This window comes from Anser anser, assembly GCF_964211835.1.
Source record: "Anser anser genome assembly, chromosome: 6".
Classification (NCBI taxonomy): Eukaryota; Metazoa; Chordata; class Aves; order Anseriformes; family Anatidae; genus Anser; species Anser anser.
In genome coordinates, this window is record NC_139726.1 from 22,166,420 (window position 1) to 22,191,430 (window position 25,011).

At 43.7% G+C, this 25,011-nt stretch overlaps 2 protein-coding genes across 3 annotated transcripts in view; both read left to right on the plus strand.

Moving 5' to 3' along the window:
- Positions 1 to 12,367, plus strand: part of MAP3K20 (mitogen-activated protein kinase kinase kinase 20) — an 81,289-nt gene extending 68,922 nt beyond the window's left edge. Inside the window, exons 12-18 of one of the 2 annotated variants that reach the window (XM_083842511.1) lie at positions 1,053 to 1,097; positions 1,991 to 2,021; positions 2,142 to 2,281; positions 3,503 to 3,565; positions 4,516 to 4,608; positions 11,775 to 11,844; positions 12,342 to 12,367. In XM_083842511.1, the coding sequence (XP_083698637.1) occupies positions 1,053 to 1,097; positions 1,991 to 2,021; positions 2,142 to 2,281; positions 3,503 to 3,565; positions 4,516 to 4,608; positions 11,775 to 11,844; positions 12,342 to 12,352 (453 nt within the window). In that variant the 3' untranslated portion in view covers positions 12,353 to 12,367. Of the gene's footprint in view, positions 1 to 1,052; positions 1,098 to 1,990; positions 2,022 to 2,141; positions 2,282 to 3,502; positions 3,566 to 4,515; positions 4,609 to 11,774; positions 11,845 to 12,336 lie in introns of both variants that reach the window. The other variant, XM_083842512.1, reaches the window with a different exon arrangement.
- A 134-nt stretch (positions 12,368 to 12,501) lies between these two features.
- On the plus strand, positions 12,502 to 24,945 carry LOC310901910 (mitogen-activated protein kinase kinase kinase 20-like). The gene is made up of 5 exons (XM_083842522.1): positions 12,502 to 14,011; positions 14,244 to 14,360; positions 15,863 to 15,937; positions 17,014 to 17,164; positions 20,939 to 24,945. Exons 2-5 carry the CDS (start codon positions 14,259 to 14,261, stop codon positions 21,610 to 21,612), a joined length of 1,002 nt encoding a protein of 333 aa, XP_083698648.1. The 5' UTR covers positions 12,502 to 14,011; positions 14,244 to 14,258; the 3' UTR covers positions 21,613 to 24,945.
- The last annotated feature ends 66 nt before the right edge of the window (positions 24,946 to 25,011 follow it).

Genomic DNA, 25,011 nt, shown 5'->3' on the forward strand with positions numbered 1-25,011 from the left:
AGTCTGGTCTTGGTGCCTGGAGAGCCAGGGAGGTGCTCAAGCTGGACCAGAATGGGCAGCCCTGCCCTAGGAATCGGTGCTCAACTGGACGCAGGCAGGGTGAGGGCCTGCCGGGGGAGCATGCTTGGCCTGTGGTTGGGGGCCGGAGTGTTTGCGGGCCAGCAGAGCCCACAGGAGGTAACAAAACAAACCCCTGGAGGCTGGTGGGTAACCAAACTGGTTCTCTTTTGAGTCAGTGTTACATACATCAACTAAGTTTGCAACTGCATCATGGCATTGAGGCTTTAGGAGATGCTGAGTGTCCAAATGCATACATACAAATTAATGTTAACCCTTTATCCAGATAAAAATGTAAAGAAGGTGAAGCCTGGGGTAGCATATTTTTGAGTGAGTAAAACAGAAATCAGTATTGCAGTGAGGTCTTCTAATGTGTCAGCTTTCAAATCATCCCAGAATTTCACATCCATCCTCCTGTGCGTCTTCATGGTTTCCTTTGTGCTTCAAGAGCTAACGGCGTTGTGCATACAGCAAATGTACCACGCACGGGCTGCAGCCCCGGAGGGGCTGGGGATTCGGCGCTCACAGAGCCTGAGGCGAGCAGTTACGAAGTGTTGGCAGAAACCAAAGGAGAATTGTCCTTGCGGGATGACTAGCTACAGTGGCTTGACTCCGAATTCTGCTTTCACTACTGATTAGTGGCAGCTTTACTTCCTTCTGCAGAAAGTACCTGTTGTTCTGGAGAGTGTCATAATCACAGCATTATTTTCATTGCAGAAATCAGATGGTATCAAATGTGTAACAAAAGCAAAAGCCTTCCTGTAGCATCAGAAACCAGAGGCGAGATAGCTGGAGAGTCAGCCCGCAATCGGTCTGAATCCAAGGGCTCAGGCTGTCAGCCATGCGAAGGGCTCTCAGTATGGGAGTCACAGCCCAACAGCCTCCCCTTCGCAGGAGAAAAGGAACCAAGTAAAATTGTCTATGGGAGTGAAATTTGGGTGGAGGGGAGAAAAATAGTCAGACGGTTTTCCTTTCAATCCGTATCTCTCACACAGTTGCTGCCCTCCTTTGATATTTGTGCATGGACTGAAGAAGATGTGGTGAGTATCTTGTGCTAATGCGGCCGGCGTTGTGCTGCTGGAGCTCTCTAGCAAATTGCAGTGGGTATGGAGGGAACAAAAGTCGGATCAGAATATCTGTGTGAGATTGTACTGCTAGTTGCTTGGGGGAACTCGTGTCCCAGAAAAGCTTTAAAATGACCATGGATAAATTAAGTATTTAAGTGACCCTGATAAAACAGCCATGATCTCCAATGCCCAGAAAAATTGTGCTGTGAGTTTTCAGCAGCCAGCACCAAATTCCTCAACAATCATTAGGGAAATGTGGAAGTGCTGCAAGATCTAAGCAAGACTTGTCCTGGAGAAGACAAGATGGGTTTGGAGGTTTCCATGCTGCTGGGATGGAAATTAACTGAAGGTTAAGAGCTTCAATGGGGTATAGCCTTCTTTTTACTCTTTTGTTCAGTTAAAATGCAAAGAACTAATATCAATGATTTATCTCTAGCATGTCACTGTGCCATAGTGATTTTAATGTCCCATTTAGCACTCTCCTTGTGTAGTGCAACATGGGGTTGTTCAGCTAAGGCTGAAAACCCCGAAATAAAGACTGGAATGCCAGAGCAAAAGCGAAAATAGCCCTGGCTACTGCTAAGGGCTTAACTTTGGCCCTTTTATCACATGACAGATTGCTAAACTTTTTGCCTCAGTCCTATTATTCCTCATAAAAATAAATTAAGGAACATGGTTGTAAAGTAGAAGGCAGTTAAAAAAAAATGCAGTCACTGATGTTGGAGAATCTTGAGTCCTTTAACCCCAAATAAATATTTTTAAAATTAATTTTTAAAAGGAGTGATTATATTTGTATGCTCCAAATAACGGTAATATAAAATTTTGCTGATATGAATTTCAAGATTGATTACTCTTTTTTTTTGCAGTTTTTGTGGATGCAACAACTTACTAGAAAAGGTAAAAGCTATTCATATGTACCTTCATGTTCATATTCATGAATATAAATACCTTTGTTTATCTTTTTCTCCCCTCAATGAAAAGCCCTGTGGATTTCTGAATAACCTCTCTTATCTTAAGGCGATGCTTCCGGTGAAATGAGTGTATATGCTAGGTTGTTTAAGGAACATCATATCACTGGGAAACGATTGCTGCTTCTAGAAGAAGAGGATTTAAAGGACATGGGAATTGTTGCCAGAGGACACATCATCCATTTAAAGGTATCTAATAGTATATGTTGAAAGTTAGAGTAAATTATAGTGTAAATATTGAGAAGGATTCTACAGTTTTACAGTAATATTTATTACAAAAAATAAAAAAAGTTATAGAGCAAAATAGCTTGTTTGGTACAAAAAAAAACCAAAAAAAAATAACAACAGAGTTACAGATTTATATGGCTCTGGAACCCAAAGCAACCTGAACATTTTATGAGGTGTAAAAATGTGCCATGATCTTCATACTCCTCCACATTTCTTAGTTTTGTTTGGGGCAGGAGAAACAGTACTGCTGGGGGTTTGTCTGAAGGGGCCATTTACCCAGCAGAAAGCTTTGGGTATCTTCAGAGAGTGCTCCCTAAGATTTCTCCTCAGCTAAGAGATCAGATATTGAAGAAGTTATTTGAACTTAAATCTCTGAACTTCTCCACTTTCACATCTCGCCTATAACTTAAAACCTACTTTGACCAACAGAACTCCCTTAGACAACTTTTAAGCTGGTTGATTGACAGCTAAGTTGCTTTGCTCTTAAGGCTTTGTTTCATGTTTTTCTGAATATCTAATGTTCGCAACGAATTCAGAAAGCTGTAGTCTGGAAAACGTGATCACAACAGCAGTAATAGTGTTAATACTGTAGCAACAGGAGATAGTTAGGTTTCCTGGTAGTCAGCTTTGGAAGATTTCGCTAAAAGCAGCATCTGGGATTCTGTTGGGTCTCAATGGCTTTATACCACAATTTACTAGTAAAGAGATGCTTCTATCCTAATTGCTAATCCTGCAAATTTAGCTTCGTCTCTGTAAGTCACAGAGATTTATTCCCCTTTTGCTCATCAGCTGTTTTTCCATAGCACACACCATTACTGATATCTTTAATTTACATTTCCTACAGGGAAAATTATTGAAACTTAATAAAGTCAATAATGCCCAGAATGAAAGATTTCAGCTTCCTGGGTTGACTGAGCATAAATAAAAACAACCAAAACAGCGCCCCAAACATCTCTTTTTCTGATTAAGCAGATCTGACTCTGAATGTGAAATGGGGTCGATCTAGCGAGACAGTTTCCAGAGCAGAGCTGTATTTTAAACTGCTCTCACATGCCCTAATGTATCTACAAAGAAAAGCACAGTGTATGCTGAACTGCCCTGTTGTTTGTGCTGGTATTTGTGGTATTAATACAATACTGAATAATGCTCATCTGATTTTGTTGTGTTCTTTTTTTTTTATAGACTGCGATTGAGAAGTTAACCCACGACTACCTAAATCTGTTTCATTTTCCACCATTAATTAAGGTAAGTCTGATTGTTTATATAAGAAGTGCTTCTCATGTTGGTATAAATATTTTACTGTTCTCATGTCTCAACTTTCCTGCCGTTGGCTGGAGGGCAAGGCAGCCTCTCACATAGTGGGTCCATCACTGCTTTGACAAATGTGGAGGGTCAACAGCAGCAATGGGTCTCATCAGAACAAGTGGTATAATACTAGAATTTGTTTTCAATGAGGCTCCAAGATTTTGTCATGGAACCAGTGCTTCTAAATTAAAAGTCTGCTGGTTGCAATTCCTTTAATGTCATTAATCAGAAATTACTTCTAAGAGCCATTCCCTTGAACAAGTCCTGCTGACTGCTCACCTCCAAAGAAAGGCAGACCTCTGAGGAATGAGCCCATCATTCCTCAGTTTATTGATGTTGCAAGGGAGAAGAATTATTTGTAACGTCTGGCTAGCCATGTGCTAACCTGTTGGTTTTCTGATCTTCCTAACAAGAGCTATAGCAAAGGGAGGGAATGTTTGGGAACTTCGGGGTTGCCGGAGCAGATATTTGCCTGATTTAATTCCGGGAGCTAATCAAGCAATTCTAGATTCCGAAGCCTAAAGGAGCATTTTTAGTCATGATTTATTGCAGGGCTATAGAGTGAAATCCACTTAAAGCAAATTTACATAAAGTGAAACACTGTTCCCCAAAGGGGAAAATGAAAGACTGGATGTCACTGCCATGCCATGCTGGCTGTAATTCCAGTGAAGGTGGCCACCATGGCATTATGCTGCCAAGGAGCGGCTTGATGAGGAGCAGGGACCACCCAGCACCTCCCAGGTGTGATAGGGGCAGAGTGGTGGCTCCTCGTGCTACCTGGCAGGCTTGTAACGTTAGAAAGGCAAACCCCTGCTCCCACAAAAGGCTTTGTTTCTGCTTCCTGGAGGTCTGGGGTAGCCATAAGCTCTCACTTTACCTTGTTTTGGCAGGACTCTGCAGGTGATGCTGAAGAAAACATAGAGAAAGTAGTGAATCTCGAACTTGTTTTTGGCTACCACTTAAAGCCAGGAAATGGTCCAAAGGTAAGTTGGGCATGTTGGATCAGCTTGGCTATCTTTTTAGTCACTACCCAGGGTGTCCTGTTTCTTCTGGATGCAAAAAAATTACCTGCTGCAAGAGGCTTCTTGTGTTGGAATATGCTGAACTAATGTCAAGGTAGCAAGTAGGGCTGAGCCAGTGATGGGCAAACATGCCTGAGAGTGAGCTAGGAAGAGCATAGTGCTGCAGAAAGCTTTGAGTGAAAGCTTTTGTTTCCTTATGAACAATTTCTCTAACCGTCATTTTTGTAATTCGGGCTTTGGCTTTGTTCCCTTTATCCCAACGGGTGTGCAGTAACAATCCATTTAAGCAGAAGAGCCTATTGCAAATGGAGGAGGTTAATGATGAGGGACAGCTGGGCTATGGCACATGCCTGATGTCAGTGGACATGCATTAGTTTTGTCTTGGCAGAAAGGTGGTGTCTTGTTCTGTGACCAGGAAGAGAGGAAAATGCGTGGCATGCTTAGCTGCTGGCTGGGGAGGACGGGACAGGTACCGCTGGTGCCTCTCTTCCCTCGCAGCGCCAGGCAAGGTGCAGCCCACTGCAGACAGCAAAACTCCTGTGCAGGGGTCCAGCATGCCATATCCAAACAAAGCCCTAGCTCCATGCCATGTTGGTTCAAGTACCTCTCATTGCACCCTGTGTAAGGGGAGTGTTGACAACCCCAGATGTTCCCACAAAGCATTTCTACCATGTTCTCGAAAGTGAGGATTATCCCGTGCCTTTCATTTTCTTTATCCAGCCTGCCACAGACTCTGAGTTCAAGGGTTTTAGAATTAATCATCTATGTGGAAACGGTGTGCAAAGTATTTCTGAGTTAGAGTCAGGGGTTGTGACAGCAGGATTTGTTTCCTTTTGTATTTGACAAATCTGCATTGTGTGTCCATCCCAAACTTGTGGGTGGCTGACTTTCATCTTGTGTTATCTGACTGCTTTGCTTTCAGGGCATATTGTTTGCAGAAGTCTCTTGATTTCTGTACTTGGTGGTGCTTGCAGAGAAAGCATTTAGGTTTGTACTTAGTAGGAACTTGGACTCGTACTGATATCATTTCATCAATTTGAAAAAAGCATTTTGCTTTTTGTCTGGAGATTTCCTTTTTTTTGTTTGTTTCTTTTATCTTGAGCACTTTTTTTCCTATGAAAATTTTCTTTATCACTATGTGAATGACTTAGACTTTGTCGGTGTTCTCAAATGCATGTACCTTATGATGCTTTACAGCTGCTGTTATGTAGGCGTCCATCTTTCCCTCCCATGTGCAACTTCACCAGAAGCAAAAAGGCCATGCAGTACCTTATGTCTCCCTTGTATTTCCAGTATGGGCTGTGAGCCTTAGCACAGGAGGGTGGGCAGTCTGCCCCAGGAAAGAGCAAGAAGAGGAGTGAACAGACCTCTGAGAGTTTTAGAGAAATTCAGGTTGCAGTCGTGCCTACTGAGTTTGAGGACAAGCAGATATTTTAGCTGTGATAGCAAAATTTGTACATGAAGCAGTGTTCCAAAGTCTATGGGACAGAAGCTAAATCATTAATAGAGAATGGGGCTAGCTGATGGTTGTTTTTTTTTGCAGCTTTCTGAAAGCCCAAATGACAAGCTGAAGGAGGGCACTTTTTTCAGTTGTTATTTTTTGTTTGCTTTCTTTTGGTCCTGCCTTCCCCAGGACCTCCTTATTGGAGCTCTCTGGTCCCTGTGCAGTTCTGCCCCTTCCCAAGGAAGCAGCTCTCCCTGCAGGCATGTGCACTGGCATCCACCCCGCTCGGTGATGCCGTCCCTGCTGCAGCTCCAGGGAGCGTGCTGTTTGTCACCTGAGGTTGTCTGGGCTGCAAACTTTTTTCCAGGGTCTGTTTAAAAACCTGTGCCTGTCTTAGATATTGAAGTGAAGCCAGTTTTTAAAAGTGGACTGGAATGAGAGGAACAACCGAGCGAGCTTTCAGGAAGGCTGCTGTGGCCAGTGCAAGCAAGGTAGTTTGAGTGAGCAGCACATTAAATGTAACACTAACAAAGCATGTTGTGGTAGGTAGAATATACAAAATTTGGCTACCTTGCTTCTTTGAAAATCCCTGGATACAATCTTCTAGCTCCCCTAGAGGCTGCTTTAAAGCAACTACTGCTGCCATCACCCAGATTTGTAGTGAAATGGAGATACTGGGGATACCAGTATCATGATTGAAGGGTTTCAACTTCTTTTACTGTCCCATTTTTTATAAGAGTGGTGCCTGTTCCTGTAAAACTAGGTCAGCAGAAACACTTGGGATCATACCTTCCACCATCTTTGCAGCTAAAAAGCTGGCCTACATCAATTTAAAAATAATTTTCTCGAAGGAACTTTGCCCTAATCAGCCCCTGTAACAGGCTGCCTACCTAAGAAGCATTTCTCCTGTTTCAGTCATGAGTAAAAAGAGGCAATAAGCTCAAATCTGGGTTACAAGTGGAGGATGTGTGTTCCCCAGGTAATGTGTGGACTGCTAGACCTGTGTGTACCAGGAGAGGTTGTTCTGCTCAGCTGGAGTGGGTGCAGAAAGCAGGAAGGGGCTGTGCAGGGGAATGGCTGGCTCTGGGAGGGTTTCTCCCCTGGCTAGCTCTGCCCTGTTCCCCTGGGCTGAGCTCCCACAAGTCATTGTAGGCTAAAGGAAACACTGACTTCCCAGTATGCGACTTTACCATCTGCAGATTTGTTATCTAATTTAAACTGCATCTGCTAGTGGGATTATGTTGGTTTCCACTAGCTGATAGATGCAGTCATTTCATTACAGTTTCCTTCCCTTTTTAGCTGCATCTTTGGAGGTGATGAAAGCTTGGTTGACCTTTGTGCTCTCTGAATGCATCAGGAGTGAGTGCTGCAAAGCTAACCTGGTTTTTAGAGGTTTCTCTTCCAACTCTTGTAGTTCAAGTTATGTGGTTACTTCCATTTACTTCCTTTTAATGACCTTTCCATAGACAGTTCCCACTGAGCTGAAAGGTGATAGCTTTAGGCATTTTGTAAGAATTTTTATTCCACAAATTAAAAAAAAAAAGGGGGGGGGACCAATTAACTCCCAGATACCAAAGAGGGTAAAAAACAAACCCTGGCAATTGTGGCTTGAGCTGATTCGCAGAACTGCAGAGGGAATTTTCAATGGCTTTCTCATCCTAGGTGGCTCATTAAAATTTCCCAATCAGGGAAAGGTGTCTGAGCTGTGTCGGCTCCACACTGATGAATCATCCAACCTTAAGAAGGATGGTTCACAGTCTTTTTGTCTCCCGTTGATGCATTCTTTATTTTTGGTCCTCAGAAAGGCAGATTTCACCATGCCTTTGAATGTTTTCATTTTTACTGAGTGTGGCACAATCTGACCTACATCCAAACACAAAGCCTTGAAGTTGGCTCACCGTTTTTGCCTTATTTTTCCCCTCTCCCTCCATTTGACAAGGTAAGGAGCAGAGCCTCATCAAAACATCCGCCGTGTGAACTATTTTCTAGCCTCAAATATCCAGATGGGGATATATTTTAATGCTGTTTAATGCTGCTATTTAAATGTGTAGTGTAAAAGTGCATATAATATTAAAGCTACTTCATAGAGAAGTTTTGACCAACTCTCCATGTGGAGAAACATGGACTTGCAAAATATGGCACTACAGGACAAAACAGTACTAAAATAGTTGTATCTGGCCTGTAATTTCAGGTGTTTGAGGCCATTTCTACTGTTTCTTCCTCTCCACCCACCCACCGTGCCGATACTGATAAAACCTTTATTTACTTTCTTGAAACTAATTCCTAGTTCAGACAGATGTGGTATAATGTCACTGGTTTAGTTTGCTAAGGTACTTGGCACATTACAAACCTGGTAAAAGTAAAGCAGTGGCCTAGGTCTAAAATTTTAAATTTCAGTTTTGTTATTTTTCAGTTATATCCTACTGTTTTTATCTGACCCATACTTCTCAAGATATTTGCAAGTAACTTGACTTTCTAGCGTGGGCTTATTTAACCTTACCTCAAAACCTCATCATCCAGAGCCTGTCTCTCATTAAACCTCAGGGCACTCAATACTAAAGGCTGAGTCAATACAAGCAGCACAGTGGCCGTGTTTGTGTGCCATTCTCATAGGTTGGCTCAGACTCTAATAAGTAGCCAGTAAAGTGGTAAATACTTTCTTAAGGAAAAAAAAAAAAAAAACAACTAAGCTGTAAAATAACACCACAGCCATATTTAAACATAACCATCAAGAGTAACTGCTGTTAATGTAGTCCGCCGGCAGTGGATCAGCGGCAGTGTCAGACATTTAGTGTGGGCTGCCTGAGCTCCTTGTGCGTTCTTTCAGAGGGGTTTCCTGGGCCAGGCTCTGTGTCTGCACGAGGGCACACACGGAGGCAGCCCCATGTCGGTGGGGCCACAGCGCCTGCTCCGCTCTGGCATGTTTACCCCTGTGCTAAGTGGGAAGTGCCCCGCAGGAGGACCGGGCTGGAAGTGACGTGCGTGGTCACCAAAGAGCCCCGTGTTTTCCACATGTCCACATTTTAAGTCCAGCCACATGGCTACCTGAGGGCACAGTGAGGTGTTTTGGCTGCGCTGGCAGCGTGCGTAGGAGGAGGAAGGCCCTGCGCCTCCTCAGGCCGGCCGCCATCCTGCCGCGGCCTGTTACCTGGCCGAGGAGCAAGGGCTCCGGCTTTCTGGGAGGCCGAGCTGGCAACATAAATACATCTTTTGCTCGCTTTGTTTCTTTGCGTTGTAAGAGCATCTCTCTCGCAAAGCCTCCCCTCCGCCCCTGTTTTTCTCTTCCTCACGAGTGAAACAAAACCGGCGGCGGAGCCACCTTGTCTTGCTGGAGCCTGGCTGGCAACAGCCTGCCCTGACCTGAGACACGAGCCATTGTTAAGGGTATAACACATTTACATATTTTGCAATAAAACATCAGTTATTTGCATTACTGTGTCAAGTTTTATTTGATTCTTTCACCTAAAAATGACTCATTTTCCTTTCTTGTATTTTAAAAACCAACTACTCTAAGCTTGTTTGAGAATAATCAAAAATTGCCCATTTAGCTAGAAGTCATTTTCTTTTCAAAAGGCAAATGTTATTTAATCTTTCAGCTGTTCATTGTGCCATCATAAATACTTTCTTTTCAGCACAGTTGTGGGGACTGAAATGAGCCCACTAATTGCCTCCCATTTCGACTGACATGTGGTGGTTTAGTGGAAAGAGAACACAGCGGGGAGAAGGAAATAGGAGGCTGAGAAAATGAGAGCTAATTATTTTCACTGCCTCATGTCAGGCTCTGTGTCAGCCTTGTTTTTACAAACTGGAAGGTTTAGCACTAAATAAAACAAACTGGCGTCATGTTTTTATATACTGGCAGTGTCATGGAAGCAGCTGCACATCTCAAAGACAATATAATGCCTGCATTCGCATGGACACCATCTGACAGCCACTGTGAGCCACTGCTAATGAGGATATCACAGTGGTGCCAAGTGAAAGGTGCTGAATTATGTATGATTCTTCATCAGTGCAGCAATAGTCCTGTACATCATTATGAGACATTGTTTTGCTGAAGAGATTAAAACATTCTTAGTTCCAGACCCTGCAACCTATACACGCTACAAGAGGTTATTAATGGAATTTTTAGGGAGAGTTTCTTGTGGATTTCTTTTTGGTTAAAAATATCTCATGGGACAAAGCCGTGGTGGGTCATGACACTATATATATAAAGAAGAGAAGCAAATTAACCGTAATTGTGTTATCTTCCTTTAAATCCAGAATAATAAAATATAGTGTAGCAGGGTGATACATAATGATAAATAACCCAAGTGCTGTCACTAGATGTTCAACTCTAATGCCTTTAAAACAGCAGGTTTCAGCAGCTGAGATAGATAATAGCTAAGAATGTAAAGGAGCTTCTGGGGACCTAAATAATCAACATGCTACTACTTTTAGTACCAGCATGACCAACATTTTTTTTTCATATTTGTTTCATCTTGTGTTACATCTTACTTTTCTTCTAATATCCAGTTGCTTGCTACGATGCCGTTTCTGTTTTTTCTTGAATCATAAAAAAAAAAAGTTTATTGCAACCACTGATTTTAAAATTAATCCTGGACTTGGGCCTCCTTGGAAAATGAGGCGTCTCCCCAGCAGTAGTTTGAAGCTGCTGTTGCAGGAGACATGTTTGTTGTTTAAAGACAGCGCCTGAGCTTTTTCATTTCCCTTTCAGTTTTTGTTACAGACATTAGTACATACGGGGTTAAAGGAGTATCGTCACTGCAGTAAGCAGGAGACTTAATTTTTAAAGTGTTCTTATTTTCTGTTTTGAAGATGAGAAGTGGCTCAAAATACATGTGATTTGCTTTTCTGCTACCACTGTCATTTGCAGAGGCTGCTGATTTAGTAGCTTTGTCAAAATGTTATTCAGAAATGTTTTCCACCCAGAGTTTTACGGGTTGTGCCTTTTAATTATGAAACTATTTTTTAAAAAAACAAAAAGCTAAAATTATTTAAACCAAAATAGAATAGGTAAATACTGAGATGTACTTTGATATTTGAATTACAAGATGTCCAGGGAAATCTCTTTGAAGCACCTTGTGTATGTATATTTATCAACCAGACATTTTGAGTAAGCCATTTCCAAATTATTTTCCCACATAAGTCTGGCACTAAATGTATTCTCGATCCAAGAAATCTTTTGGCTCCAATTCATCAAAGATTTGAAATACATATTCTTGGTTATTCTAGCCAAATTTTTGCTTATATGGTTGAGCATCTCTCTCCTATTCATGGCTAAATAAGAACCTAAAAATCAGTCAGAAAACAGGAAAATATGTCCCATTTCGTGGTCACATATCTAGCATTATTTCCTGTGTGGCTGAGCAAAATAAGTTTATAAGAAAAGTAGCCAGCTACTTATCTTAGATATTTCCCAAGGATCTTGATTCTGAAGGCACCAAGCTTGTTTCTTTCTCCATCCTTTTCCTTTCTTCCTTCCCTCTCTTTTTTTTCTTTTTTCTTTTCTATCTTTTTTTTCTGCCAGCCTCTCCTCTCTCTCCTCTTTTTCTTTTTATCCCCCCCCCCCAGTCTGCTGACTATTTTACAATAATGCAGAGTGAAAACCTTCCCAAATAAAATGAGACACGCATTTTCAAGTGACCAGGGAACACACATTTAGCGCTGTCCTTTGCTCTTTCAGTATCTGTGCGGTATGCCTGGAGAGGACTCCGAGGAGGATGGAAGGTTTGGGGGCTGGATTTTAAGGACGGGTGAGCGTGTTTCTGCCTCTGAAGCTGTGGCTTGTAGCAGGGGAAGGCGGCGTTTGTGCAAGGCTTGTGCATCCACAGCTGCGTGGGGCAGCCTGATTCGTTACCGCATGGAGAGGGCTCCTGCATGCACGGCGGATCCAGCAAGGGGCCGGGCACTGGCAGGTGCCCACTGCCTGCCAGACCCTGTATTTACAGAGTCTGTCAGCCTTGTCTTTAAAGATGGGAGTTTGATTTACGTGGTTTATTGAAACAAGCTTGTATTTTCCAGACTTGGTCTGTATGGAGCACAAAACCCCGAGCCGTGAAGGTGCGGGAGCCCTGTCACAAGGCAGCAGACAGCTCTGGCGCTTGGTGCTTGGTGCTGGCTCACAGCAGGAGATGCACTGAATTAGCTGACTGGTAGCGTTTTATGGCAACGTTTTGTTCTTCACTTGGCTGAGGTGTTTTTGTGACACTATTAAATGTCATCAAGCATCTTGTCTCTAACCTCAGTTTAGGTCTGCAATAGGGAATCCAGGTAGCACAAATTTAGGAAATCCTGCAAAAAAGTCTGGCAAGGAGGACAGCACAGACAGGAAGAGGAGCACAGTTTGAGAGGTGAGGAGGAGTCCAAGGCAGCTTGCTCCACTGTTGCTGTTCAGTCCCATAGCATGTACAGTCTTCAGCTGACGTCAGGGCCAGTGCAGCATGCTGCACCTACCCACCTGGGAAGAGACAGGCATAACCCCAGAGGAGCCCACAACCCAAAGCAGCAGGACAGAAAAAGGACATGCAAAGTGATGTGGTCTGTGGTTAGGAAATGGAGGCACAAAGTGACTCCAGCACCTTATCAGGTCGTGCAGGAAAATGGTGGCAGAACTGGAAGTTGAACTTGGTGCATCCGAGCCCCGGGCCAGTGTCCTGACCACTGGACTGCAGTACCCACCGCTCGCCAGGGCGATGCAAAAAACAACCCGCACGTCCACTCTCCTCATGAAATGCAGCAGCTTTCAATGGGGACAGATGGACATACAGGGCCAAATGCTTTCATAAGCATAATTTGTTTTGCGGTTCGGAAATGATTATACTCCAGTTTTCTTTTATCTTGGAATTGCCAATTCAATGCCTGATTGAAAGCTTTGAGACTTCTGAGGGCTGAGCTCCTACGTTACATTTATGAGAGATGCACGTGCAAACACTAGCAGATAATCGCATGTACAAACGGATATCTCTTAGGCTGCTGTACGTTTGTGTGTGCAAATAACTGCTTATGCCAGCCCTTGGCCCTAGGCGGCCATCTGTGTCCTCATTGAAAGTTTTTGCATTTTTTGAGTAGCATTAAGGAGACAACTGCCTCCCGCAAATGCAGAGATTGCACCTGCCTGGCCAGCGACACATGGGACCCTCCTGAACCCCAGGCACATCTGGAGGGGCTCCTGTCTCTGCGAAGGGCAGTCCCCGGCCTGGCTGCACAGAGATGGAGATGCCCTGCTTCACTGCAGCCATCCCTTGTCCTTCAGGGGACTGATTTCTGGAGGAGCTCAGTGCACTGGACACTATCAAATCCCAAAAGCACCTGCTGAGCAGGTCCCAGTCCCCAGAGCCTGCTGTCCCCAGCGGGAGCCTCCCTGGCCATGGGCAGGGCCCCTGGTCCCAGTGCTTAACCCACACCAGATGTACTGCAGGATGCAGCTGGAGCCATCAACCTCTTGCAGGCTCAGACCTGTGCAAAGTGCTGGATGGTGGCACCATGTTCAGCTCATGGAATTGCTTAAAGACATTGCTTTGGTCTGTTAGACTTACTTTCTAAGCTGAACTCCCTTACTATTCACAGTGCTGCAGGAGGTGAGTGGGAGCTGAGGATGCTCCACGCCTCGCTGGGCACTCGGGATCTGAAATAATTGCGCTGCAACAACCAGCTCATCCTCTTGCCCATTATTTCAGCAGCTGTCTTAATGGCATTGCACAGACCCTCTGGTCCTTCGTTCCCAGGTTCACCAGGAAGATGTCCCGAGGGCTGGCTGCCAGCTCTGGCTGTGACGCCGGGTGATGGCTCCCATGGGTGCGCCGTACCCCCGCTGCCACGCGGGCGTGCAGAGCTCCCACCTCCTGCTCAAACAGGCTGTCTGTGCCGGTGGGTGAAGTGCCACCGTCCTCATACCTGCCAACGTGGAAACTGTCTCTCAGGGTGAGCTCAGCAGGGAGCAAGCCAGAGAAACAGAGGGTTTTCCACTAGCAATACTTTCACTGGAAAAGTGCATGTCCTGAAATATATATATGTTGCTTGCTTTTTTTTTTTTTTTTCCCTGTATGGAGAGGATTAGGTTTGGTTTGGTTAGTCTTGGTTTTTGGTTTTGTTTCATTTTGTGTTTTTATTATTATTCTAACAATCCAACATTCTTTTTTTTTATTATTCATAGGATTGTAAATGGAAAATGTACATGGAGATGGACGGGGATGAAATTGCAATAACCTACATAAAAGATGTGACATTCAACACTAACCTACCTGATGTAGAGATTTTAAAGATGACAAAGGTATTTACAGCCTTAAAGCTTTCACGAATTCACAGATCTCAAACAAAGACATTAAAATACCACAGCAGTCGACTTTTGTGCTTGTGGAAGCTCAGTCTCTTGACAGCTTTTAAATAAAATGCACATTTTAAACAGATTTGTATCATAATAGGAGCTAGGTATTTTGGTTCTCTTTTAAGCTGACAATAATGTTAACAATAGAAAAATAAGAGAAGGAAGTAATTTATATTTTCTTGTTTTAATTCCATGTTATATCCTCTGATTTTATTACCCTTTTTAAAGATGAGAATGTTCAAAAATTACTTTCCTTTTCAAGAAGAGAAAGTGTTTTAAATGTTCCAGTTTGAAACTTCATGTGGTGTCTGTTTTTTTCTCTTTTTTTTTTTTTTTTGACATGGTTTTAGAACCTTTACATGCTTCTAAAACTCCCTATTTCATGCAATGATGGGTTCCAAAGACTGAAACCCATCAACATGTTGATCACAGGCAGTACAGCCCTGAACATCTGCAATTTAGCATCACTGGGCATTTACCTTATTTCAGAACCTGCCTGTAAGTATTTACCAGCCAGCATCTAGACTGCTTTTACCATAACCAACGGAAGCTTTGTTAATGCACAGGACATTCTGTTTATTGTTATTTTAATTGATTGTTTTTATTAATAAGCTCCACTTGATAATAGCTCACGCAATAAATGAAAAAATATACAGCTCGATTACCAGTTAGAACGCTGCTCTAATGTGCACTGATTTAAAACAAAACCAAAACCAAAAAAACCCTCCTGAATGCTTTTAACTGTGGTGTTTTTTTTTTTTTTGCCAAATTTTGTTTGTTTGTTTTCTGGAGGAAAAACTAAAAAGCATACTCTGAACAGAATTTTAGGGAAAATATGAAAATATGTGTCTTTGGCAGAAAGGATTCTCATATTTAATTCTTGCTGGTACTATTGTTATAGGTATTGATTTCTGGAGTTTCACTGTTGTGATTTTATTGTTGTTATTATTTCATTGCAAGATAGCTTTCTGCTTAATTTTCAGAACTTTCATTCTGGACATTTTATTAAAAAAATAAAAGACTTAAAGTTAAATAAAGCAATCACCAGATACAATAAGATTAATTTTTAACATACTTCAACATTTTTGTTGTCTGACAGGGACTATCTCCAAGAATCTTTAGGTATTTGTTCTTGCTGGTCTCTGGAAGTCTACCACAAAAAAATTTTGCATGCATAAAAATGAAAAAACGTGCTTTACCATGAAAATATTTCATGTTGTCTTATTTACAGTCAGCTATGGAAATCTCTTCTCAGTTTCCTTTTGTAAACAAGGAAATAAAAAAATTCAAAATATATTGCTTTGTCTCATAAAATTTTAAGAAAAAGTATTGGTGTTAACAATATGGAAAAGGTTGAAAAATGGCAAAAGTTGAAAATATCTTTGGGATGTTTCAACAAGTCAGGAGAAGAATAGCACCTTGTAAAATTTCCACCATGTTTTTTTCAGCCCCCATTTGTTATGGAGAAATGGATTGTGGGGATAGAAGAACACCAGTCTGTAGAATATGTTGTTACATATGAGGTAAGTGCTAAGAAACAAACAAAAAAATGTTCATCCAAGATAAAACCTACATGGGAGATGTGAAAATAGCATCCTCTGGCTCCTTTGTATCCTATAATCAAGTCTCATCACCCTGTAATTAATGGTAAAATCTAAAGTTTGGAGCAAAAGCTGAAAGAGGTTTACAGAGACTATGTCCTCAGACAGCTGGCTGAAACAGCTCTTTTTCTCAAGGACAAAAACTCCTTTTGCTTGAGGTGTGACGGTCAGTGTGCTTGCATTACCTGGAAACTGTGTTTTTTACCTTTTCAGTGAAGTTCTAATTAGGAGAGCTGAGGAGCAACAGGAGAAGAAAGAGAATGATAAGTCAAGAGTAAAAAAAAAATAATAAAATCCAGAAGACAATTTAACCATGTACTGTGATAGAATTTAACCTGTTTAAAGAGAGTTTGTGGTTACTTATAAAAGTGTTTTTATGAAGACCAATGCTGTGGTTCACACTGAGGCTAATAATCAAGATTCCAGCTCTGTCCTGAGCAAGGATTCAAACACTGATGGAGAGATGGGGAAATCATGGACCTTTTTGGCTTGTCTCAGATATGAAGAACAGCAGTTTTCTGTTGCTGCCACAATTACCCTAGGTTTTTTGAGCCTGGAATTTCTCACAGGAGTCATAGGCCTGTAATTGAACTTGATACTCCAGCAAAGTAAATGTGGAGGATTCCCGTGCAAAAATACCTGCTACTTCTTTTAGCAAGCACTGCCTATGTGATGTTCACATTAATATGACAAGTAAAATACTTTTTTTTGTATTTGTAGAGGAAGGTCTTCAGATCTTTCCTCTACATTGTATGTGAATTGAAATACTTGTTCACTACCACATTTTTAGCATAATCATAAAATACCAGCCAAAATTATTCAGAGGCTAAAAATACATGAGAACTGGCTAAGTGATTTTGCAAAACAAACTCTATATTCAAAGTGCTGCTGCTGCCCAGGCACTAGTGGAAGCTCCCTGTTAGGAGAGTGTAGTGGGTTGTGCATTGTTGTGTCCTTGTGTCTTGTGTTCTCATGTGTGTTGTGTCCTTCCTGAGCAGAGCGACGTTAGAGCTCCCAAAACCACCAGGCATGTCCAAGCTATCCACTGGAGCAAGGTGAAAGTGCAGGATGAGGTCGAGGCAGTACAGCTCATGATACAGACCTCGCTCCCCAACTCGGAGGGGCATTCACGGAGCAGGTCTGACTCAAGTAAGTCACCACAAACAAACTGCCCACCTTTATTGCTGTCATGGGCAAAGCATACATGTGGAGAACAGCAAAAAGTCAATGCCATTATTCTGGTTCAACAGCAGAGTACCATCCTGTAGCTTCAGCTGGATTTATGGTCCCTGTGATGTCCTCATAGATGTGTGCAGGAGCATCCTGGCATGTATGACTTAGCTTAAAGGCTAAATGTTAGGTAGTAACATGTTTTATATCGCAGTGCGATTTAAGAGAGATGACCTGCATGCTCCAGTAGAAAGCATGCTGGAAGCAGTCCATGGCAATTAGTTACAAATCCATGGTCTGCTGTAGTCACTTGCAGTAGCACGTCAACAGCACAGATCCTTCTTCTCCAAAACCCCAAATGCTTCACATCTTCTGTTATTAACCAGCTTTAAATACAACACATCAGTAATCCTGGGGAACATGAAAATCTCCAGCTTTTAGTCGAAATAGTTAATCTGAATACTGGACAAAATGTTTGCCCCAAGAGAAATGCCCTTCCTCTGCACAGACTTCAGCATATGAACGGTACCCTCGCTGCTGTGCGGCCCCAGGGAAGGTGCTTGGCTCCTGCTGTCTTGCAGGCTGGTTGTTCTATGCTCGGAGCTGCTGCGGTGCAATCCAGCTCCAGCTCAGCACCAGCGCAAAGCTGTCACCACGTGTCCACCAGCAAGGCAGGACTTATCAGCGTGGATGCACTCATACCAGCTTTGGGACTGGACTGAGAGCACAGATAGGATACTGTAATTATCTGTGTAGCTGTGCCCTTGGTGAAGATGTGTTTCTTGATCAGAATGTCAGCAAAGCATCTGCTGGGAAAGAAGACAATCTCTTACGTCTCTACCCTCCATCTGTTGGGAAGAATGGAGTTTTCCATAGCCCTTTTGGGAATTTTGGAAGCCAGTGCTTTCAGCAACTTTTGTATGAAGCGCATGCTGGCATTCTGTCCCTGCAATCCAAAGACAGCAGAAGTACTGTGGTCAGCTCTTTCCTCCTGCTCTTGGCCACCCAGCATGCAGGCGGCTTTGCACAAATGTGCTTGGATATGGGTGCCTCCTGGAAGAACCGGGTGGATGCAGACTACTCTTGCTGCGGCCAGCACTCTTGCAGTGGGGGCACATATACCAAGGCTGTAGCCTCAGAACTGCACATGGGGTGAGGACAAGAAGTCCCCTCTAGATATTATGCTGTTCTGTTAAGTGCTGCCAGCCTGGCAGACCCCATAGGCCCTCTTGATGGCTAGCTCTGCTGTAACGAGGAGTGAAAATCTTCCCAGTGAACTCTTTTTCCACAACTCAACCTGCCTGTTTGGGCCTGCCCTGACTTACTGTTATCCAGTTCTGGCTTCTTCTGGAATAGGACTTTGGAAAAACTTCTTCGCGTCTTAAAGATGCTGGTTTTTTTGTAAAAATTTTTGCTAGCCAGAGCAGGTTTTTTTCTGATCCAGTTCACATCAGTGCTGTAGAAATGTTTGAGCTGGGGTAGCTGAGGGGCAGCACAGGAGCTATAACAAGATAGCAGTCAGCAGAGGGTGAATTTCTCCAATTATGTAGCTCTATTGCCACATGTAGAAGAGTGGCCTCATGAATTGCGTGCTGGTGGTTTAGACTACAGACACAAAATGGGTGTTCTTATTCCTGCGTAATTGTACCTTGATCCATTTGCAGCACAACTGTTTTGAAATGCAGGTGGGAAACAGAGCATATCCTGAAAGACACGTACGTCTTCACTGCGGATTAGCTATGGTCATCCAGGTTACTCTAGTTTTGGGGTGATGAGCCATACAGCCATACCCAAGTGTGGTGTTGTATCTTCATAGGTTGGCTCTGCTGCAGTAAGCCAAGCTGCTTTCATTTTTTTATGGCGAGTGGTGGGAGAGCTTGTCTGTCCCTCTGGCACTTGGAGGAGTTGCACGAAGTCACTAATGTGTTGTCAGCACCCAAGTGAATAGGCACAGTTCAGAGGAGATGGGTTACCAGCCAATATGAAAGCTGTGCCTCAGCTCTAGCAAATCTTCTGGCCTGTCTTCTTTACCAGACCACCTGCCCCAGGTTTAAAACACCACCAAATCCAAGCACAAAGGTAAGGGTAATGCCAATGTAAGAGGCTAAAATAACCACCAGTGAAGACACTACCCCAGTGGGTTACTGCATGGAGCATTTAATTCAGTGTACAGAGTTGGTGGCTCAGAGACCATATGAGGGAGAAGCCCCAGCCCATGAGAGGCTTGAAGAAAGGGGCAGTTCCACAGGTGACACTGGGAGTCCCTGCTGGGCAGCTGTTCTCTGGGCCAGGCACCACAGGCAGCCCTAAGAAGCAGAGACTGAGGGCACCAAAGGGAAACGCTCATGCAGGACAGTGCTAGTGCTGGTCCCACATGGTACGTGGTGGTCACCTGAGAGCTGGTAGCAAACAGACACCCAAAATTAAGTCCTGAGCCAGCTGCTTCCAGATCTATGAGGTCTGTGTTTTACATCCAGAGTGTTGGTAAGAAGGTATGGGGGAATGGCAGAGATGACAATGTCTAGAAAGTACACTTCATCATGCGTGTTTCTTTTGAAACAATGAATTTCAAGGAGGTTAAGAATAGAGAAGTTGATTCCCACCTGTCTTTTTGTGAAAGCAGGTTCATCTCTAAGTGCAGTTGGTGTGCTCTGCTGTGGTGGTGTCCCAGTCGCACTTTGGCAGGAAAGACATTTTCCTTTTGACATATTTGATGTTAAGTTGAAGTGATTTAAATCTCTTGGGATTTCAGCAAAGTCTGAGGACAGGAGGAATGGAAGAAACCAGGAGCAATACCTAGCAAGGACAGAGCTGCTACCCAGCTCCTGCAAAACTCCCCAGGCAGATGCAGCATTGCAGTGGTAGGCAGAGGAGGAGGTCTTTCCTCTGGAGACCAGCAAAAAGTGAGAGAGGAGGTGGAGTCCTCTACTGCGAATAATAAAATTTCAGTTGTGTTTATCCTGTTGCAAGCTGCCAGGGCCATGCTTTCCTGTAGGAATGATATTAGTAATCTTTAAGTACAAATCATTCAAATCTCCCTAGAGCAAGATTACATAAGCTACATTTTCTGCCTGAAGCTGGATAGAGGCTGTGGGGTGCAGCTGGGCCTTACTATGTGAAGTATGTGAAGTAGATTGACTTCTGAATTCACAGTGATAACAACAAACAACATGGCTCTGGCTGTCATGGTGAGAAAATGGAGTGAGGGGAGGTGAGTCTGGCAACTTCAGCAGTGGTTTGCACTGCCTCTGTCATTGTGAACGGCATGGCAGTGCTGTCTGGGAGTGATGCTGGGTGGAGGGCAATGTCACAGTGGTGCCCTGAAGGTGCCAGTCCATGCCTGTTCCGGAGGTCTCCAGGCTCTTTTATTATGAAAGCTGAGGAGGAATCTGCAGAGGCTGCCAAGAACATCGCAAAAATATTTAAAACCTGTTTGAGTTAAAAATGCTGGGAGACACCTGGGAGTAGAAACCCAAATGAGCAGCCAAATGGATGGTCCAATAAGTATTTGTAGTCTAAAATCCATAATCTGCATGGGCATCAGATATACCTGCATCACTTAGTATTTTAAAAGTCCATAATGTTGAATATACTCAAAACTAGAATTATCTTCTACAAGGCTGGGAGGGAAATGTTGATTGGAGATACGTAGACGTTCTCAGAGAGAGAAAACCTCCTAACCTCATACATGAACTAGACCATGTTTATCTAGCACTTCGCACAAAGATGACTTTGTTTTCCTTTCCATGCCAGGCATCGACAGCCAGTGGATGAAGACGCTGCGCATGCACCAGATAGCCAAGGCCATGTCTCTCCAGCACGGCCACCCCCACAGCCCGACCTCCATGACGCAGTACCTGCCCTACCTTCGGAGCCAGGACTCCTACGCTGCCGCAGTGAGGCGGACGCGTGGTCCCGTCAGTTACCAGTTCACCTCCATCAGCCACTCCAGGAACTCCTCTCCCCTCTCGCACAGTTTGATGAGAAACCTGTCAAATCTGCACCTCAACTCGAAGGGCAGCAGCACCTCCAGCACGGCCTCAGACACCGCTTCGGAGAGGGACAGGTCCACGGGCAAGGCCAGGAATGCCTCTCACAGTGGCAACTCCCGCAGCTCCTCTGATGGGCGGCACAGCGGGACGAGCTCCCCGGTACCCCCCAGGACCTCAGGCAGGGCCTACAGGACCTCCTCAACACCCCCGGCCCCTGACCACCGCAGGTATCCCCGCAACCCCCCCTGGCCCAAGGCCATCCCGGGCATGCCCCTGCAGGGCGAGAGCGAGCCCAGGAGAGGCGAAGGGGAGGGCAGGGTGAGTGAGGGAGGGTGGATAAAGGTGCAGAACACGAGGAAACCCTACAGGCAGAGCACTGGAAAGCCGGGTAGAGAGAGGCCCAGGGGGAGCTGGAGGGGCCGGAGGACGTTCTGAGGGGGGCATCGGCTGCGAGCTATGACAGAGCCAGCTTCCCCTCTTATTTCACTGAACGCTCAACTGGGAGACGACACGTGCTTCTACTCGACGTGCTCCAGCTCTCGCACCGCACTGAAGCCACGACACTACCTCGCTGGGCCGGCCAGCTGCACGGCGCCACACAGAGCCGGACAGCGGACGGGAGGAACCGCCACACCTGCCCTCAGCACAGTGGACCTCTTCCCTCCCAGTACTGATGAATTTAGTCTGGTTGCCTCCCCTCCCTTCAGCTGCTCATGTTCTTAGCTGACTGGATATGCACTAATTTGCTTATTATTTCAATAATAAAATCAGTAAGACACAGCCATGTGCCATAATGAAAAGCTCTCCATTTCATCTGTAGAAAAGGAGTTGTGCTGTTACCTCTCCCCTCTCCTTGCTTCTTTCTCTTGATGTTGAGCCTGTCTCTGAGCACAGTTTCCACATACTTTATTCAATCTTCTTCTGCCAGGGCTATAGGAGGAGGTAATATTTTTGTCAGACCATCATAATCAGAAGAAACAGGAACACAGAGATTTTTCTTCAGGTCCACTCCAGTAACTTCACTTCTCCACTTCCAGCATGTCATCCCCTTTCAGGGTTTTCTCACCTCTCTCTTTGTTAAAACCCAGACATCAGGTATCTAACACCACAGAGCAGACACTGTGACACACACAGTTGTCGTAATCAGAAGGAGAAAAAAAAAGTTTTTTATGTTTTTGAAAAAAAAAGAGGGAGGGAGAACAAGACATTGCCTTTATAATAGATACATCTAACCCCTCTGAGGTGTATGATAATGTTTATCCCTGGGCAGCAGGCATTCTTTAATTGAATTTTTAAATGTGGCCAGGCTGCGTTACTTTTGTCTTTCAGTCTTCGGGTAGTAAAGACAAGGTCAGCAAAGTTTGTGATTAATGTGGTCTTTAGCTCCATTGAGAACAAAGACACAGTTGTAGACTCACTTGTCTTCAGAAAGTTCCTTGTTGGCCTTTTCACTCCAAGCTGATTTCACACAATTAAACAGGAAAAAAAAAAAAAGTTAGGGTTTCCCAAGACACTAGAGGGGAAAAAAAGGAAGAAACAGATAAAGGAAGATGAACCCAAAGCAATGCATGATACTCTCTGAAAGGCAAGAAACTGTAAATTAGAGATGACTTAGAGTGAGGTACTAGATCACCATCTATGCCAAGCAATGCTCACTGGCATGCAACTGCGAGCAATGCTGGAGGATGCCAGCGTGTCACCCTTGAAGAGCCCCCATCAACCACTGCCACATCACTGGACAGTCAAAAGGTCATGTAAATTCCCTGCCTTGCACGAATGTCACCCATGGGTACATGTATTTCACCTCTTTCTGATTCTTAGCAGTCCTGATGAGGGCTGGGCCCCACGATGGGTTTCCCAATACCTCCCAGAGTGAAGTGGGACCCACATTTCATGAATATGGGACAGGGTCCTCCAAATCCAATGGAGTGGACCACTGATAATGGATTGCTGTAGCTGGAGCTCTGTCATTTAAGCACCTTTTCCTCTGACAACAGCTAAGAGCAGGAAAACCAAACCAAACAAAATACGAGAAGCTTTACCTGGAATTAGATGGGGCTGCATGTGAAGCTCTGTGATAACAAAACTGTTACAGCTTCAAACTGTTTGAAACTGGTCACTAACCCAGTTTCTGACCCTGGTTTACTGAATCTGACAACTAATTTGGGAGATGTGGAAAATCTACCACTGGACACTATGCAGCAGGAGACGGGGATTTTGTGTAGGTCAGGGGTCCCTCCCTAACGTTTCTTACAATTACCAAAAAGGTCTGTAGGATACCAGCTGATAGTAACCACACCTGAAAGTACTTGCTAGAAACATGCTCATGTTATTAAAATTTGAAGATGCACCTCAGGAATTGAGATCTTATTTCGTGGTTGGGCCAGCACAAATTGTAGAAAGAAATTGCAAGAGTTTTGGAAGGGTACCTTTCACTTCCAGGGTGATGAGGATGGTGGTGTAGTTGCACAAGCCTGAGAACAATGCCCTAACCAGAAGACACTGTGGGCTGGTGGTGGCAATTCAAGATTTATCAGCTGCCTGTGGTTGATTGTCAAGATGTCCAGAAGGATTGTGCTGCTGTTTGTAAGCAATTTAATGCTGTGCCTAATTTTAATCTGCAGTGTACTGTCTGTCCACATCTGTTGTATTAAAGTGTTCATTAGCATTTAAAGGAGGAGCGGATGGTATTGATCACGCCTTTTAAAATTAAACAGACATGCAATAGTGACTGATTAGAAATCCTCTTGCTGCACCAGAATTGCTGGTTAGGACAACAGTAAGTGATCTTGTGGAAAAAAAACCAAAATCTTCATACCTAGTGCGTGCCTCAAACCATGGCACCAAAGCTGTTTTTGTATTAAAACAGCAATAAATAAATCACTCAGTGACAATTTTTGAAATTCCTAAAAACCCTCATATTGGAATATATTTGCATACAGTTCCTGCTTCAAGTGTGAACACTTTATTTTAAATTACAAAATACACTTCATATGTTCTCCCATATACAGTCTTTCCCATTAACCCTGCTCAAGTGAAAAAGTCTCTGCAATATCTAGTTTTCCACCTTACCACTCTCACCATGTCTAGTCCCTGACTTGGTAATAATTCATTATAAGGCAAAACGCGCTTACATTTTTACCCCTAGTACCTTGTGAAGCTGAGGAATTTATATCCATGTTTTACCACCATGCGGCCACTGCTGACTAGAAGTCCATGCACGGCAATATGGAAAATGGGAATGTCTTTGGCAAGTACACTTCAACGAACCTCTGCTCTTTGAAAAGAAGCCACGCTAATTTATTTTTTTCTCATAAATCTGTTAAAACCAAGCACATTTAATTACTGCTGTGTCTAGATTTGCACACTAGGAACTGGACACACTGCCCTCCATCCATACACATATCTGTGGGGGTGCTACGGCCTGCTTCCACATCTGCCTCCACAACTGGCACAACATCTCACTGCTATGGAGACAACCCTTGTTTTCCTGGCTCTACTTTCTCTAGGTTTTCATATCACTGTGTTCTGATGTTGCTGTTTTCTCAGTCCCCAAGAGGAACCCACATTTTCCCTTTCCAGTTTAAAATGTGGTGAATTGCAAGAAGCCAGCTCTGAGATGTCTGCTGGAAGAAAAACTGTGGAGAATTCATGAAGGCAAATTCAAAACTGGATGTCCAAAGTGAGTGAATATTTGAATACAATGGGGGAGCTTATTTACTAAATCAGATACAAAATTTCCTCTTCTTTTTTTTTGTTCCCTCTTTATTTATTTATTTATTTATTTATTTATTTATTTATTTATTTATTTATTTATTTAAATGTATGTGTGAG

Excerpts from the sequence above, each read along its gene's own strand:
- LOC310901910 (XM_083842522.1), top strand. The coding sequence starts at position 14,259 with ATGTACATGGAGATGGACGGGGATGAAATTGCAATAACCTACATAAAA. Across the intron at positions 15,938-17,013 it reads AATATGTTGTTACATATGAG|AGCGACGTTAGAGCTCCCAA; the intron begins GTAAGTGCTAAG and ends CTTCCTGAGCAG. Across the intron at positions 17,165-20,938 it reads ACGGAGCAGGTCTGACTCAA|GCATCGACAGCCAGTGGATG; the intron begins GTAAGTCACCAC and ends TTTCCATGCCAG.